Consider the following 16,579-nt stretch of genomic DNA (forward strand, 5'->3'; position numbering starts at 1 on the left):
TCTCCCTCAGCTGCCTGTGCGCCGCCGCCGACGGTGAGTGCGGGGCCCGGGGGGGCGAGGGGAGGCGGGGGCTGGGGCGCGCTGCCGTCCCCCACAATAATTTCTTCTCCTTTTCTTTTATTTTTTATATTTTTTCCTTTTTTTTTTTTTTTTTTTTTTTTTTTTTTTTTTTTTTTTTTTTTTTAGGGTGGGGGTGGTTTGTTTTTTGGTGGGTTTTTTTTTCCGGTCTCACGGGCTCCCTCTGCGCCGCGGGGAGCGGGGCTCCGCGGAGGGGCTGCCGGGGCGGGACACGGGCTCCCTCCGAGGGGACGGGAGAGCCCCACCGCCGGGGGTCTGCCCCACCGCCCCCTCTCGTTGCGGGAGGCGCCGCCTTCCCCGCCGGGCCCCGGGCGGCCCGAAGCGCCACCGAGGGTGGGCCTGAGCCCCTGCCCGCTCCGGGGACCACCTCTCCCGGCAGCGGCGCGGGTGCGGCGGGAGGCTTTGATTTTATTTATTATTATTGTTATTTTATTTTTCCTGGGCGACGCATGGCGCTGCGGGGCGGGTCTGCGTGGCCGGGGGGGACTGGGGCGATGCGGTGGGGGAAGGAAGAGGGGCTCGTGGGGGGGCTGCGGCGCTGAAGGTGCTGTCAAACTACTGTGCAACTTTGGCTTTGTGGCATCCAGCGGCATTGGCATGGCTCTAGCTCAGGGCCAATGGTTACCACCGTAAGGGATCTCCACCTGGTGGCAAGGTTGAGCCTTGCCAGCGCCGGGTCCCTTCTGGCTGGTTGGGTTCTCGCTGGTATCACTGCCCCTGGCAAGCTCCAGGGTTTCCTCCCAGCGTGGAAACTGTCACCCCCGTGGCAGAGGTACCTGCACATGAAGCCCATTGGATGGTCAATTAAAAATATTTTCCTCTGGAGTGGAGGTAGTAATCAGTTGGCTGACTCCTTTCTTCCTTCAGGAACTGAGGTCCGGGCTGCTCTTCTAGGTGGGAAGTGGGCAATCGATGTCTGCATTGTTGTATGGCTTTTAGATTCCTGGCTAGTGGCCTAAAGTGTCAGATCTTGGCTGTATTGGCAAAGTATGCTTAAAGGTGGTTTGACTCTGTAGTCCTAGCTGTGTGCAGCAGTTTGAATACCAGGTCTGTCAGGAAGAGCCCAGCCAGGAGGTTGTTGCATCCAGTCTCCTCATACAAGGAGGAAGAGGGGAAATGTCTGCCTTGTCACTCCCCAGTTCCAAGTCGTGTAGATTGCTACCATGTCTAGTCTACAACAGACATGATTAAATAGCTGAGTATGGAGGAGCAAGCTGGCTGGCACTGAAACTGCTAGTGCACTGTGGTCAGAAATCATAACAAAAGATATGCTTTGGAGGGTGACTCTGGGCCACCGAGGTAGTCTGATTCCTCCTTCAATTTGAGTTTCTGGCCCTACTAGCTCTGTTCTACTAGGAGTTGCAATTGCCAGGAGCAGGGGGGAGTCTATGCTAGTTCCTCTGTGAGCTCTCCCAAGATTTCCCAATCACTGTTGCAAGCTTTTCTGGGACTTGGTGTCAGATGACAGCACACAAGTGTCACATGTTTGAGGCTGCCCAGACAAATAATCTGACAACTTGCCTAAGGGGCCGAGACAAACAGTGACAGCAGAGGTATGGAGGAAGCTAGTTTAACTTGGGTAGTCATTGTAACTGTGCTCCTTCAGCCTGCACATATTGCTGCTTATGAGCTAACTTCTAGAAAGTAGTTGCCTGGGGAACAGTAAAATAATATGTATTAGCAATCACAGGCTGTCAAGTTGTGGGTTCTCTATGATACTTTTTGCCCAAGCCTTGTCCCAAGGAGTGGTAAAGGTGTGAAGATGCTTCTGGTGTGTGAGTAGCATGCGAAGAGAAGCTTTGAATTGATGACTAATTGATGCTGGTCTAAAAATCCGTTAGTGTCTCGTGGCTGAAGCTGCAGCTGAGGTTTGACTTTGTTGCTTGAAGTAGCTGTGGATTGGACTGGTAGTGTTGTGACTAAAGGGTTACCTGGCACTGCAGAGCTGTGCTTGGCGTAAGACAGGGGACCACAATTAGTTACTGGCTGGAACTAACCTTCGTCTTAACTGGAGCTCACTCCAGGTGGCCTTTAGAGTTTGACAGACGTCTTCAGGAGTAGCAACAGATGATGACCTTTACCTTTGTGCACCTGTGTGGGTGTTAGGTGCTGTCAGTTCTTCACCTGTTTGTGGGTTCACAAAAGTAGTTGCTGTGACATTTCACTTGGCATCAGCCGCAGAAGCAATGATGCCTGCTTGGAATGGCTGCTTGTAAAGGGCTCTCACTGTAGAGTTATAGCTGTTCCTCCAAGCTCAGTTACTGTTTCATTTAGCCTTGCGTGTAGCTTCCCTGTAGCGTTTGGTCAAAGTGATGTTAGGTTTGTAAGTCACAATGTACTAGGCAGTCTTAGCAAGCCTTTTCTGGTTATTCTAGCTTGAAATAGAGTAACTAAGGACTGTAGAGTTATTTTGGGATCTCCTGAGTGGCAGGCTTAGTTTAATATCTCTAGTATGCTATTTTGGGAAAGGTTGACTGTTCACACTCTGAAAGTCTGCATGAGAATATCTCAAAACTTGCAGGAGTCAGTTGTCGCATGTTGTAGGTGGTAGGACAGTAATAACTGGAATAGTGTGTGACCAGGGCTTGCGAGCAGAAGGCTACTTCTGTCAGAGGTTACTGGACAACAAGGTGATGTCAGGCTTAGAACAAGCTGATAGCTGTGGCTTCTGCAGCCTCTCTAAGCTGGCTGTGGTGTGCCTTCTAGCACAAGGCAAACTACTTGTTTAATAGCTCTTGATCAAATAGTAGTAGCTTAACAAAACCACACTATTAGGAAGGATGGGAGTTACACCAGCATGCACGGAAAGGGATGCACTGAAGGGGTGGAAATATATAGCACAGGAGCTGATGTTCATTTTTTTTTTTGGCACTCTTTGAACACGGTTCCCATGAAACAAGTCATGGCCTTACTCTATTTGTCAAGTGAGTTAGTGTTTTACTCAAACAGTAAGATTGCTAAAACGTTAGCAGAGCTCAATAAGCTGCTGTTTAAAATCCTTTACTTCTGGCATGAATTTACATTAAATGTTCAGCAGGTAAAATTGCCCATTTTGTCCTTGCTTATGCTCTGCACAGCGTTTGCCACTGCCTAGTGCCTGATGGCTGGCCAATATAATGTGAAATGGCTGAATAGCTTCCTTCCACTTGTAAACTGTCTTGCATTTTGTGTGTCATACACAGAGGATATAAAATAACAAGTAATGATCTACTAAAATGTGATGCCCTTTGTGAGCCCTGGAATGCCAAGACAAAGCACCTCCACTAAATGATGCAATAAACCAAGGAGGAGCAGGAGTCTTGCATCATGCTGTGGACATGTGCAGCCAATACTAATGCATGAGCTTACACACCTTGCCTGCATTACGTGGAGCAGCTCTGGCTTAGCAGCTGAAGAAGCAGGCTGCTGCTTTTTGTGACAGTTTTAACACAGCTACAAGACAAAGTAGATTCCCTTGAGGGATGGGGTCATACAGTTTTAGAGCTGAAGATACTCTGGAAAATGCACTCTAAGCACCATGCAGAAAGCAGTACTTTACTCAAGCATACTAACAAATCAGGACTGTTAACAGTTGGGAGACAACAGACTTGATTCCAGAAGGAAGAGATAATTTGTCTTGCTCTCTTAGCATCATAGTTGATCTAGCTTTAGGAAGCAAGATCCTGATAAGTAATCACACTTCCTTTTGTGTATACTGAGGAAGGTCTCTGTGCTGTTGTTTGAGGAGTAACTAAAATCATAAAAACTTGTTATTTGACTACAGAACAGATCTCTAAGCTATCTTTACAGATGTCTTGGGGATTCTGTTTTAATGTGTTAGCATCAGAGTCCTGAAATGCTAATGCAGCTTGACATTAGTCAAGACTGAACCCAGTTTGCTTAACACTTGAAGAGTTTTGAGAATGCAATGCTAGGTGCTAGAAAGTAGAACTCACTGTGTGCATGCACCCCTCTGTCTGGCAAACTTGACTCTGCCTTGAAAAGGAAAGCTCAGTAAGAAGAGCACTGATGCTGGTTTACTCTTGTCTGGCAGGTGGACTATCATAGTGCTTAAGCTCTACAGTTGTACTGTGAAGGAAAGCTTCTACCTCTATTTTCATGATTGAGTAATGTGACTACAAAGACTTGGAGCTCAGATCTGGTTTCATGCTGATGTTATACTGTTTATTAAGCTGCGTGGTTTCTTGACCAGCAGTGGGAGAAAGCAAGAAAATATTGCTAAACAATATCAGGGCTTAGGTTCCTTTTTTTTTTGTTGAAGGTGCAAGAGCTAAATGTGAGGAATCCCAATTCCCATGTAGTAATGGACGCTGCATTCCTTTACTCTGGAAATGTGATGGTGATGAAGATTGTTCAGATGGCAGTGATGAGAATGCTTGTGGTAAGTAATCAAAATAAACAATGCCTCTGTAGCAGTACTTGCTAGTTGGCAGCAGGGGCTTAACTATGGGTAGCTGGAGAGATGCTTATCCCATCCAGCGCTTTGAACAGTCAGAATGCAGAGTAGAGGACAAATTCCCTAGAACAACTCGGGGACTATCTTGATGCCTTGTATCCATCGGAGGCAGTGGAATTTTCCTGAGTGCTATGAAAGTCTCCCACAGTTGGAGACTGAGAGAAAAGCTTATCACCAAAACTCTGTATTTGTGAGGGTGGTGACTGTCCAGAACAGAATGCAAGCTGGTTCTTAGTTGTTGCTTGAAGACATAGTAGAAACTGTTTCCTATTAGCATTTTGCTGTTGGCTATTCCATGGTTAAATGCCCTGGTTTATGTGTGAAAGTGATTCTGCTGAGTCTTCTATAAACACTAAGTCTAGCTTTGGCTGTCAGCTCTTGCTTTAAGCGGACACAGAGGCCAAGTAGACTAGAGATACTTAGAGACAAGCCAAAATGGACTCAATATCCAATGCTGTGTGTGGTTGAACTGTCGGTCTGCTCAAGCAAACCTAAACTGTTACCTTAGGATTACGTAGTACCGTGCTTCTGTTAAGATAAATCAAATGCCTTGATCACAAACTCAGAGTTCAAAATCTGAATATTAATATCAGCAGACCTTATTTTAACTCATGTGTGTTGAAAGCACCAGCTATTCTAGCAGCATAGTCTCTCTTACCAATAACAGTCTTTCAGTGCCTGCTTATAGGAAGATAAATGTTTCTCTATGCGCAGGCTAACTCTCTAGGAAGTGTTAAACAGCACTGCCATTAGACTGGTGGAAGATGACACCAGCCATCCAAGGATAGTGCATTACTTTCCCGGGGCAAGGCAGCTTACCTCTAGCTGCAAACAAACCGGCTAAGCTCTGGTCTCTAAACAAGTGGCTGTCCTTCTCCCTTGCAGTGAAGAAGACATGTGCTGAATCTGATTTTGTGTGCATCAGTGGTCAATGTGTGCCTAACAGATGGCAGTGTGATGGGGATCCAGACTGCGAGGATGGGTCTGACGAGAGTGCTGAACTGTGCCGTAAGTGAGCCTGGCTTGTCAGTGCAGGCAGGCCTGCGGGGAGCAGCCTTTTGACTTCTTGCCTGCTTGCAGCCCAGCTCTCCTCCTAAAGTAACGATGAACTTGTTGTCTTGGAGAGCACCTTCCTAAGTGTGAGCTTGGCTTTGGCTACATCGGGTTCTTGACGAGGCTTGTTACTACTTAAAAAGATGCAGAACTGCGTGGGGACTCTGCACTTGTACCTGATGACATGTAACAAGTACAAGATCTTGCTGACAGTCAGAAGCAGCAAGTGCAGAGTCCCCACTCAGATCTGCATCTAACACAGCAGGCCTGACTACTACTATGGCTTGTTCACCAAGCAATCACTATCCTCAAAGACAACTAGTTTGCAAGATAACCAGAGCTAGTGTAGGAACTGAGTGACTGACTATATGTTGTGGGGTGGGAAGCAGAATTGCAGAGCCTTGACTGTGAGGTCTCACAGTTAGCAACCCCCGTCTTAAGTGTGGTAACTAATCAAGGCATATAGATCTGTCAAGCTTCATTTTCCTGCACCAGTAGGATCCACATTGAGGAATACTTCAGCCCCAAGCCCTACTGCACTTTGTCATTACTCCTGCCTACTACTAGGTGTTACAGCTCAAGCTTCTGCTATGTAACTGGTGTGCAATCACAGAACTACCACTACAAAGATACTGTTAGACTAGTAATCTATGAGGAGCTGGCAGCATCTTTTTTTACTGAAAACTACAAAGTAGTGTAACCTCTTCTGTGATGGAGCCATCAATTTAGATGGATGCTGGCATCTAACTAACTGCAACTCTGTCCGGAGCTGAAGCCTTCCAGTCTCAACTTTCAAGACATCTCCTAAAACCCAAGATCAGTAGCTCTTAAATTTCAGAACTCTTAAATTCAACTTACACTTTTTTCAATAGATATGAGAACATGCCGAGTAAATGAAATCAGCTGTGGTCCTCAGTCAACCCAGTGTATCCCAGTGTCCTGGAAATGTGATGGTGAAAAAGACTGTGACAGTGGAAAAGATGAAGAGAATTGTGGTAAGGGAAGAAATGGTAGCTGCATAACTCTATTTGAAATTGACTTGTCTGGAAAGGAGCTAGCTGGGCAGTATACCTGGGAAGATAAATTTCTCGTAGTATCAATGTATCCTTAAACCTACATTCATCTTGTATTGCAGCCCGCTTAACAAAGCGGACTTGTTCTAATACTCCTCTATCTTTCTAAGTTAAGAACTACAGCAATATAAGCTATTCAACATCTGTCCTTTGGTCTCTGGCTAATTTTGGCAATAGCTGTAGGCTTAGTCACACGTTGAGCAAACCATCGGAACTTGTTCTCTGCAGAGTTTGTCACCAGCTAATGCTGGTTGCTGCTTACATTAACAAATAATCTGCTAAAAATGTAGTGGTAACTTGTAGCCAAGGGCACAGCTGGTCTGCTTTAAAGCCCTATCCTGGAGTATTGTGTGCACTTGTCTGAAAGTGAAGACAGAGAAGCTAGGTTTCAGGTGTTGGGGGGCAACTTTGGGTCTGCACTCAGTTGAAGCTGCTGCTGCCAGCATTAGAGTGCAGTATTCCTGGCTTGTTCTAATGAACTTGCATACATTCATGTTGGCTGAGACATCCTGAGACAAATTTGCTGTACCAAAGCCACAGAGCTGGCTTCTGTCAGAACCACCATACCTGGATGGACTAACAAGACACAGATCTGCAGACTTCTGCCATGTGTCTGTAGAGTTCCTGCTCTACTCAGCAAGCAAGTGCCTTAATCTGACAAGTAAATCTACAGACAGCATTTCTAATGAAGCTGATAAAACTATCAGCCTAGGCATACTAAGCTGCTAGCTACATTGCTGTTAAACCAGCATGATTTGTACTGGCGTAAGTTGTGTGGATATGTTTAATGCCACAGGATCAACTGGTGCAAGATCTTGATCTGTTATCCCCAGTGGTCCGGGCAAATGGACCACTGCTGTCCTGGAGAGCAGCACAAAACACTTCAATTTCAAACTATAGTGCATGCTGACCATCTGGCTACCTTGATCTTATTCTGTACTCTTGAGTTAGCAGTTCTCTTATCTTCTGTCTCTGGCTCGCAGGGTTTGAGCCTGTTTTCTGAAAGGCTCTCACTCTGAAGCAGAACAGCCTAGCTGCTTCAGAAGGAGGTTATGTTCACTCAGTAGCTCAAAACTGCTACCTCTCACTCATAACATCCAAAGGCTACGAGGACAGTCTGTGTGGGGCCCAGGTGCTCTGTAGGTGGTCAGTTAGGTTCTCCTAGAGCCTTACACAGGATGCTGATTCTCTGTAAACTAACAGCTGAAGAACATGCAAAGCAAAACACCTTCATAGCAAAGTCTGCCACCTTGTGATAATCTGCTAATCTCTTTACTCCTATTATTACTCCAGGCAATGTGACTTGTAGTCCAGCAGAGTTCACATGCAGCAGTGGGCAATGTATTTCCAAGAGCTTTGTCTGCAATGGTCAAGATGACTGCAGCGATGGCAGTGACGAGCTGGAATGTGCACCTCCTACCTGTGGAGTTCATGAGTTCCAGTGCAAGAGCTCCACTTGCATCCCCATCAGCTGGGTGTGTGATGATGATGCTGACTGCTCTGACCACTCAGATGAATCTCTAGAGCAATGTGGCCGCCAACCTGCACCTCCAGTGAAGTGCTCTGCCAGTGAGGCGCAATGCGGCTCAGGTGAATGTATCCACAAAAAGTGGTGGTGTGATGGAGATCCTGACTGCAAGGATGGAAGTGATGAAATCAACTGCCGTAAGTTAACTTGGTCCTCCTCTAGGAGGTGCTGGTTGCTCCGATTTTATTTTCTTTCCTTCAGCAGACCTCAGGAGTTTTAAGTCTGTAATGGCTGTGTCCTCAGCTTCCCGGACCTGCAGACCAGACCAGTTCAGATGTGAAGATGGAAACTGCATCCATGGGAGTAGGCAGTGCGATGGTGTGAGAGACTGTCTGGATGGCACTGATGAAGCAAGTTGTAACAATGGTAAGTGTGGGACTAAGTAAGAATAAAGTCTTTGCATAATATCTGTTGAAGCTGGCCATTGTTTCTAACAATCATTGTTATCTCAGTTATTCAGTGCTCTGGACCTGGCAAATTCAAGTGCAGAAGTGGAGAATGCATAGATATCAATAAAGTGTGTAATCAGCAGAGAGACTGCAAGGACTGGAGCGATGAGCCCCTCAAGGAGTGTAGTAAGTGCACAAACTCATTGCACAGTGCTGACCACTAGACATACTTGGATATAACCTCTGAGCTGTAAGATGTCAGTCTGGAAAGCCTGTCTGCACTTCCTTGGTGGCAACCAACCAACCAAGAGCAACTTAGTCTACAGGCTAATTTTATCCTAGCCAAACTGGCTATTGGAACGCCTTCTCCATGAGCAGAAGGTGCTTGAAGGCATTTGAAACTCTGAAACTTCCAGGAGTCTCAGTCTTTGTTCCTGCCAACTTGTAACACAAGTAACACACTGATAGCTGAGCAAATGAATTTGAGGAGAGTCTCATGCATGTGACTTGAAGTGCTAGAGTGGTTTATCAGATGTGGCAGGCATCATTAGAAAATGAATGGCTATCTGGAAAAGCACTCTGTGACTATGACTTTAAGACTTACTATGTGTGCTGTCTCAGAAGTGGCTAAATCTTCTCTTGTAGACATAAATGAATGTCTGGTGAACAATGGTGGATGCTCTCATATCTGCAGAGATCTTGTTATTGGCTATGAATGTGACTGTCCAGCTGGATTTGAGCTCCTTGACAAAAGAACCTGTGGAGGTAAGTATCCAGTAGGTTAACACGGACCCTACTGATGGTGTTGGAGATGAGAACAAATTAAATTGTTGTCTTTACAGATATTGATGAATGCCAGAACCCTGGTATCTGTAGTCAAATCTGTATCAACCTGAAAGGGGGCTACAAATGTGAATGTAGCCGTGGCTATCAGATGGATCTTGCTACTGGGGTGTGCAAGGCAGTTGGTGAGTATTGGTATAAGACTTCTATATCCCCACTTTAAAATGAAGTAGCAAGTGATATACTGTTTATGCTGTTGTGGTTTTGACACTAGTTGTGCTATGTGAAAACTCCTAACACTTTGAATGATGCCATGGTACAGTATTTAAAGCTGCCTGATGTAAACTGCTTGTCTGCTCCCTGGGCAGGAGGACCCTCCCCATCAAGTTGTGGAGGGAGAAAAAGATAAGGTATGGTATAGCCAAGATCTCTGTCAGCGTCCACTAGCCAAGTGTGGAATGGCAAATGTTGAATATGATGACTCTTAAAACTTGCCGTAAAAGAACAGTATGTGACTGCATGTCCAGAGGTACAGATAACACTTACATTCTTTCCACAGGGAAAGAACCATGTCTAATTTTCACCAACCGCCGGGACATCAGGAAGATTGGCCTTGAGAGGAAAGAATACATTCAGCTAGTAGAGCAGCTAAGAAACACTGTAGCTCTAGATGCTGATATTGCTGAGCAAAAGCTTTACTGGGCTGACTTCAGTCAAAAATCAATCTTCAGGTAAATGGACTCTGCTTCTGAACCCTGGTGTGCTCTCCTAAACTAGCTCAGATTTTACCCAAGAGACTTTTCTAGGCTCTGGTGATGAAAATCAGATTCATGATGTCCTAAAGACAAAGCAAAGTAGATGCAAGTTCCCCAACTAGCAGTATGTTTGCCTATTGCACATCCTACAAACTGCTGCTACAGTTGTACAAAAGGCATTCTGTGGAAAGTCACAAGAGCATCTTCTACATTGTCTGCCTGAGTTCTGTGTGCAGTATTTGCTGAGGCATGCCAAGTGGTAGTATCAGAGGAAGGGGTTGAAAGCAAGTAATTCTTGTCTTCCAGTGCCTCTATTGATACCCGTGATAAAGTTGGAACACACGTCAGAATCCTGGACAACATACACAGCCCTGCAGGAATTGCTGTTGACTGGGTTTATAAGAACATCTACTGGTCTGACTCGGCTGCAAAGACCATTTCAGTGGCTAGCCTAGATGGCACAAAAAGAAAGGTTTTGTTTCTTTCTGAGCTGAGAGAGCCAGCCTCTATTGCTGTAGATCCTATCTCTGGGTGAGTATTTGTCCTTGTCTCTTAAAAGAGCGGACCTACCAGCTACTCCATGTCCTGATAACTGACTTAGGTAGCCTTTGTTAGTTATTGGTCATAACTAAGAGTGATACTACACAGTACTATAGTGCATCATACAACATAAATTCTGCTTCACAGCTTTATGTACTGGTCAGACTGGGGTGAGCCAGCAAAAATTGAAAAAGCAGGAATGAATGGATTTGACAGACAGCAGCTTGTGACAACAGAAATCCAGTGGCCTAATGGAATTGCTCTAGGTATGTTGAACTTGTCTCTGTGCCAGAGGTATTCTGGAGCTTTAGCAATTTGTTTGCTACAAAAGCCAAGGTCATCCTTCAAAGAACTATTTTCAGCTTCTGAGAATGGGAATTTCCTGCATGCCTGGAGACACTGCAACAGGCACAGATAGCACCTCTCAGATACTGAAATAGTAATTTTTCTTGCACTGCTCTATATTATAGTTGAGGCACAGGCCACTTAGGCAGCACTGCAGCAGCCTTCTGCATCCTGGTATGGTAAGAAACTAGGGCAACACTGCAACTATTATTGAACCTGTGGGTGTTTCAGCTTTTTGCAGGAGGCTTTGGAAGTTTTCTCCATGTAGACAGTAAATGTCTGGGGTTTTTTTTCCCCTCCTAGATCTTGTAAAAAGCCGTCTGTACTGGCTTGATTCTAAACTACATATGGTGTCAAGTGTGGACTTGAATGGCCAGGACCGTAGAATTGTGCTGAAGTCTCATATGTTCCTTCCTCATCCTCTTGCTCTAACAGTATTTGAGGTAAGAATGACTTCCTGTAGAAATTGTCAAAGATCCTCTTCTTGGTTGTATGAAGCTAGCAGTTATGGTGCTGATAGCAACAGAGAGATAATAGGATGCAATGGCTCTGTCTTCTAGGACCGTGTGTACTGGATTGATGGAGAGAATGAGGCAGTCTATGGTGCCAACAAATTCACTGGAACTGAATTGGTTACCCTAGTGAACAACCTCAATGATGCACAGGACATCATTGTGTATCATGAACTTGTTCAGCCTTCAGGTAACTATAATGCAGTTTGTAATTATGTCAATGAGTAAGAAGCTGTGCGGGTGATGGCAAGGTGGGAAATGGTATCCCACCCCTCTATAGCTGTCTACTTCACTTCTACTTAGAGTGCTTGGTGCCTTTTAACATAGATACCCCCACTGGGGTTGAGAGAAGGCCTGCTTGCAGTTGGTCTTTCTTAGGCAGAGCAGGTACAAATATATAACTTGCAGAGACAAATAACTCTAAAGCAACGGTACAAATAATTTTGCTATACACCTGGAATATGAAGGCTCACTCCTGTCAATTGCTGTACCAACAGGCAGGAACTGGTGTGAAGAGAACATGGCAAATGGAGGCTGTAGCTACCTGTGCCTGCCTGCTCCTCAGATAAATGAACATTCCCCAAAGTACACTTGTGCGTGTCCTGTTGGGTACTTCTTGAAGGAGGATGGTCTGAGATGTGCAGGTATGGTAACAACTGAAATCTCTTCCAGGGTGGATGGGGAAGGAGTAGGGGTACTGAGCCTGTTGGAGGAAAATACGGCAATGTAGGATGAGAGCTTTGCATGAGTTAATCTGATGTAATTAATCTTGGAGGGGGTGGTCTTCTAGCATGCATTAAGCTGGCCCTTAAAGTCTGCAGGTGCTATTCAAAGTCTGTGCTTGGTTTCTGCATCATCATCATTTGTAACAAGACTCTGTACCTCCATGGCTTTCTGCAGACATCAGATACATGCACAAAATATACTGAGCCCCTTTCTCATAAAACAAGGGATATAAACTGACATGGCTGTACAGTGTATAAACATGCAGTGTTGAAAAGCTGATAGGTTAATCTTGCTGGCCAAGGAAGTTTGTTTAGACCTCCTTTCGTGGTCCAAACAAACATGCTGCTGCTACTACCCTGAGGACTGACTATATGGCACACTTGTTTGTCCAGTGGAGTAGAACTGGAAATGTTGAGGTGCTACTTACTATATTGTGTGTTGATTCTGACTCTCACAGAGCACTGAATGCAAGGACACTGTCCTTAGTCAGCTACTCTAAAGGGTTGCTGTAGGTATCAAAGACTGTATCTAATCAGTAAACTTGTGGAACTAAAATCTCCCTTGGAAAACCTGATATGAGGGATGAGGTGGCTTACTGTTGTTGTGACTCTAGATACCTGTAATTCATGCGTGATTAACTGTCTAGCCTTGTTCTTGGAAGTATTTTTCGTCAAAAACTCTCAGTGGAGGCTGTGCTAGTGAAGTAACTAATGTCAGTGTTTCCAGTAAAGCTAACAAGCTGCATGATCATTCTGCCATCTGCTAAACATTCACTACCATGGCTCTCACAGCTAAGCCATTGCAGAACTTCAGGATTAACTGGGTTCTTGATCTATAATTAGTTTCAGGTACTGGAACAACTGTGGCTTACACTGAGGCTAAAGATACCAGCACAACAGAAAAATCTCCAACTCTTGGACTAGTTCCTGGAGGTACTGGTCCTGATAACTCAGACTGCTAAACATAAGAGAAATTAAATGCAAACTGATCCACTAGTCTACTTGAAGTTTTCTCCTTTGCATGCAAGTAGAGAACACAGGCCAGGTCATGTGTAGTACAAGTACAACAGCTGGAGCATGTGATAAACAGAGTTGGTTCACTTATGACAGTGTGGAACCTATAGGTTTCATGAAATCCCAGGAGTGCTTAAGGAAGGCAATCAACCAAAGTAGCTTTCTACTAATATAGGATGAAGCCTGTTAGGCTGTTCTTGCAGTGTGTTACAGAGAAGCTAATATATGATAACAGCTTCTGGGCTTGGGAATTACTTGCATCTGATGAGGTCTGCCAGCTTATCAGTAAGCAAACTCACTACTTCAAATTCTCACGCAGAACTTAACATCAATGATACAACATCTGAAGCATCTGTAGCTAGAGGAACATCAGCAGTTTGGACTGTTATTCCTATCTGTGAGTACAGCATTCATTAGCCTTTGTGACCCCTTGTGGTGGTACAAGCCACTCAGTCAGGAGCTTGACTTGATCCTGCTCCATACTTGCAATCTGCTTCTCTCCCTAAAGTATTGCTGGTGGCGGCTGCAGTGGCTGGCTACTTCATGTGGCGTAACTGGCAGCACAAGAACATGAAGAGCATGAATTTTGATAATCCTGTCTACCTGAAAACTACAGAAGAGGACCTCACAATTGATATTGGAAGACACGGCTGTTCAGTAGGACACACCTATCCTGCAGTAAGTAAACGTATTGACATTTCTGAGGCTGTAGGTTAGTCCTCAGAGCAGACATAAGACTGCCAGATGATATCTGACTTGAGTTTAGGAGAGGTCTCTACTGTTGAGAGCTGCTGGCTGCAGCCAAACCACTGGGCTGAATCAGCTGGGAACTTATGCTTTTAATCAAGGTTAAAGTTGTTGTAGGCAACTACTGTCCTACACCTCGGACGGAGTGATCCATGTGGTCACTAGCCTGCAGAACTAGCTTCTGTTTCAAACTGCTGTGTAGTGATGATATGCATTGTTTTGTATCTTTAATAGAACAATTGGAGCTTACTTGTACTTATTTTTGTGCAGATATCTGTTGTAAGCACCGATGATGATATGGCGTGAGCATTGGGTCGGCAATCACTTCCAGTTTACTTGTGTTTTACACTCTTTGGGGATAGTAACCAGGTTTGTGGCTGAAGGACTTCCTCCATTCTTGGAAGAAAGAAGATACTTTCTGTATGTATGGAACACTTATGTAAATAGCTATTTTATACAGATTAACAACAAACTCTGTAAATACCTGTCCACAACAATTCAGCTTTTAGTGGTTACCATTTTATCAGTAACCCTTGGATTGGTCAGTCAGTAACACCACTGACCAAATATAAAGCACTTTCCATAGAAAGCCATATTCCAGCCACAACTTGTAACAGCTGTACATATGTGTATAGGACACTTGTAAATATTATTCTTGGAAAATCACTGTCAAGCACTTTGAAATACTTCAAATGTAAATTATTGTACACTGTCTTTTTCAATGATTGGGGCAATGGCAATAGGAAAAAACGGGTTATTATGATTGCCAAAAATTTGTAGACATAAGTAATTTTGTATGTATGATTGAAACAATCTTCTGTTACCTCTTAGAGGCATACAGATATGAATGCTCTTTAAGAAACTACTGTAAACCTTAATTCAGAGGGGGATAAATAATAAAAATTAAGCAATTAAAGTATTGGTCTCTGTTATTATGCTAGCACTGAAGTAAAATACAGTATCTCCGAAATTGTAAGCATTAGTGGGATACCCTTCTGCCAGCTTTTTTTTCTGAAGTTATTTCAGCAGTATCCCCAGGCTGCTAAGACAGTACTGATCTGCCAGGTGACAAAGGCTTGTATTTGAGACTAATACTCTGCAGGGCATTGGTCTGAATGGGTCTCCTTTCATAGGAGTCCAGCTGGACTCCAAGTTAGCAGTGACAGTGGCTAAAAATTACTTAACTGCTATTGCAAGTTCTTAGGAGGTAGCATTGACAGAGATGCTATGTGGAGACAGGTCAAAGCATTGTCTGCCAGGGCGTTATGCATATGTCTGCAAAGATGTTATGCACAAGCTCACAGTGGTGTCAAGCTATTAGCAGTTATTCCTCATGGCAATGCCAGTGCAAGTTGGGTCTTGGTAGCGGCTACAAAGCAATAGCAGAGCTGTGACTTGGCAGCTAATCATGGCAGACTGCTCCTCCAGTCTTGGTGCTGAAAACCCCCTGTTGATACATGTGTAATGACAGAAGTCTCCTGCAATGAGCATCAATGGACTAGTGTCCCCTTTCCCATGGCAACTCAATTCATTCTAGTTGCTTTCAGATAGTGATCACTTGAAGTGCTGGAGCCTTTCTCTTGGGTAACCATGAGTGAAAAATAAATTGTGCAACTGTTCTGGGTCCAGAAAGGTGATACTCATTTTGATGAGAACTGTTTCTTTCCATACTACTTGAGTACTAATTTCAGTAGCACCAAGTGTATTCCTTACCCACTGTACAAGTATAGTTCATTCATGTGATAGACAAGGATTAAGACTGAATTAACTTGCAGGTTCTGTGGTTGTCAGGCATTTTGCTCTGTGATCAAGTTCAGAGTAAAGAAAGAGGAAGTTTTTAGTCTTTATGCCAAGTAGTTATGCCATAAAGTTATGCTAAGTAGTTATGCCATAACTTTATGGCATAACTACTTCAACTGAGTAGAAGGTAGCTTCCTTAGCTGTTAGTAGCTTTCTTAATGACAAATTATTTTTCTGGGATAAAGTTGTGGTTTATCCCTTGCAGGATCTGGGCCTTGTTATGGGGTGGCAATTCTAGTAGGAGGTGCTACTTCACTGTTGCTAGTCATTTCCCCCTTCAGGTGAAGAAGAAACTACTTCTGATTGGGTGTAGGTTCAAGGCTAAGACATAGTTTGGAAGAAGTGAAAATCTCCTGGCTATGCTGTAGTGATGCCTCATTAAATCATTCTCAGTCAATCATATCTCCAAAATAGTAACAATAAAAAATCGAGTCAGAGCTTGGATCAGTTCCTGGGCTTGGTTCTAATGCCTGTTCTCATTGCACTTACAGCTGGGGTCTGCTCTCTTAATGGTCTTCTGTGTATTGTGGACTCCATTCTTGACAGATGAGGACAGCTGCCAATTTCTGCAGATTTAAAAATTGTTTCTAGCAAGCTCACTACTCTTTGGGGAGTTGAAGCCTCTAGCCAGCTAACCCTGGCAACTCTTGTCTAACTGCAGACATTTTCAGTATCTGGAATGAATGTGGACTAAAGTGTCTTGCAAAGATTAGGATGTAAGGAGACTTTAAAAAAATTCTGGCCACGAATACTGTATCTCTTTTGCTGAGTACTTTCTGGC

At 44.3% G+C, this 16,579-nt stretch overlaps 1 protein-coding gene across 1 annotated transcript; it reads left to right on the forward strand.

Moving 5' to 3' along the window:
- Nucleotides 1–5: 5 nt before the first annotated feature.
- On the forward strand, nt 6–14,914 carry VLDLR (very low density lipoprotein receptor; the record flags this gene model as incomplete). Its single annotated transcript, XM_014964836.1, has 19 exons — nt 6–33; nt 4,340–4,459; nt 5,420–5,542; nt 6,460–6,582; nt 7,954–8,325; nt 8,432–8,554; nt 8,641–8,763; nt 9,223–9,342; nt 9,420–9,545; nt 9,920–10,091; nt 10,422–10,646; nt 10,803–10,921; nt 11,304–11,443; nt 11,561–11,702; nt 12,010–12,156; nt 13,081–13,170; nt 13,571–13,648; nt 13,760–13,929; nt 14,269–14,914. Coding segments are annotated over 19 exons (2,577 nt in total), but the record flags the coding sequence as incomplete, so codon positions are not given.
- Between the last annotated feature and the right edge of the window lie 1,665 nt (nt 14,915–16,579).

This window comes from Calidris pugnax, unplaced genomic scaffold (genome assembly GCF_001431845.1).
Source record: "Calidris pugnax isolate Ruff unplaced genomic scaffold, ASM143184v1 scaffold273, whole genome shotgun sequence".
NCBI lineage: Eukaryota > Metazoa > Chordata > Aves > Charadriiformes > Scolopacidae > Calidris > Calidris pugnax.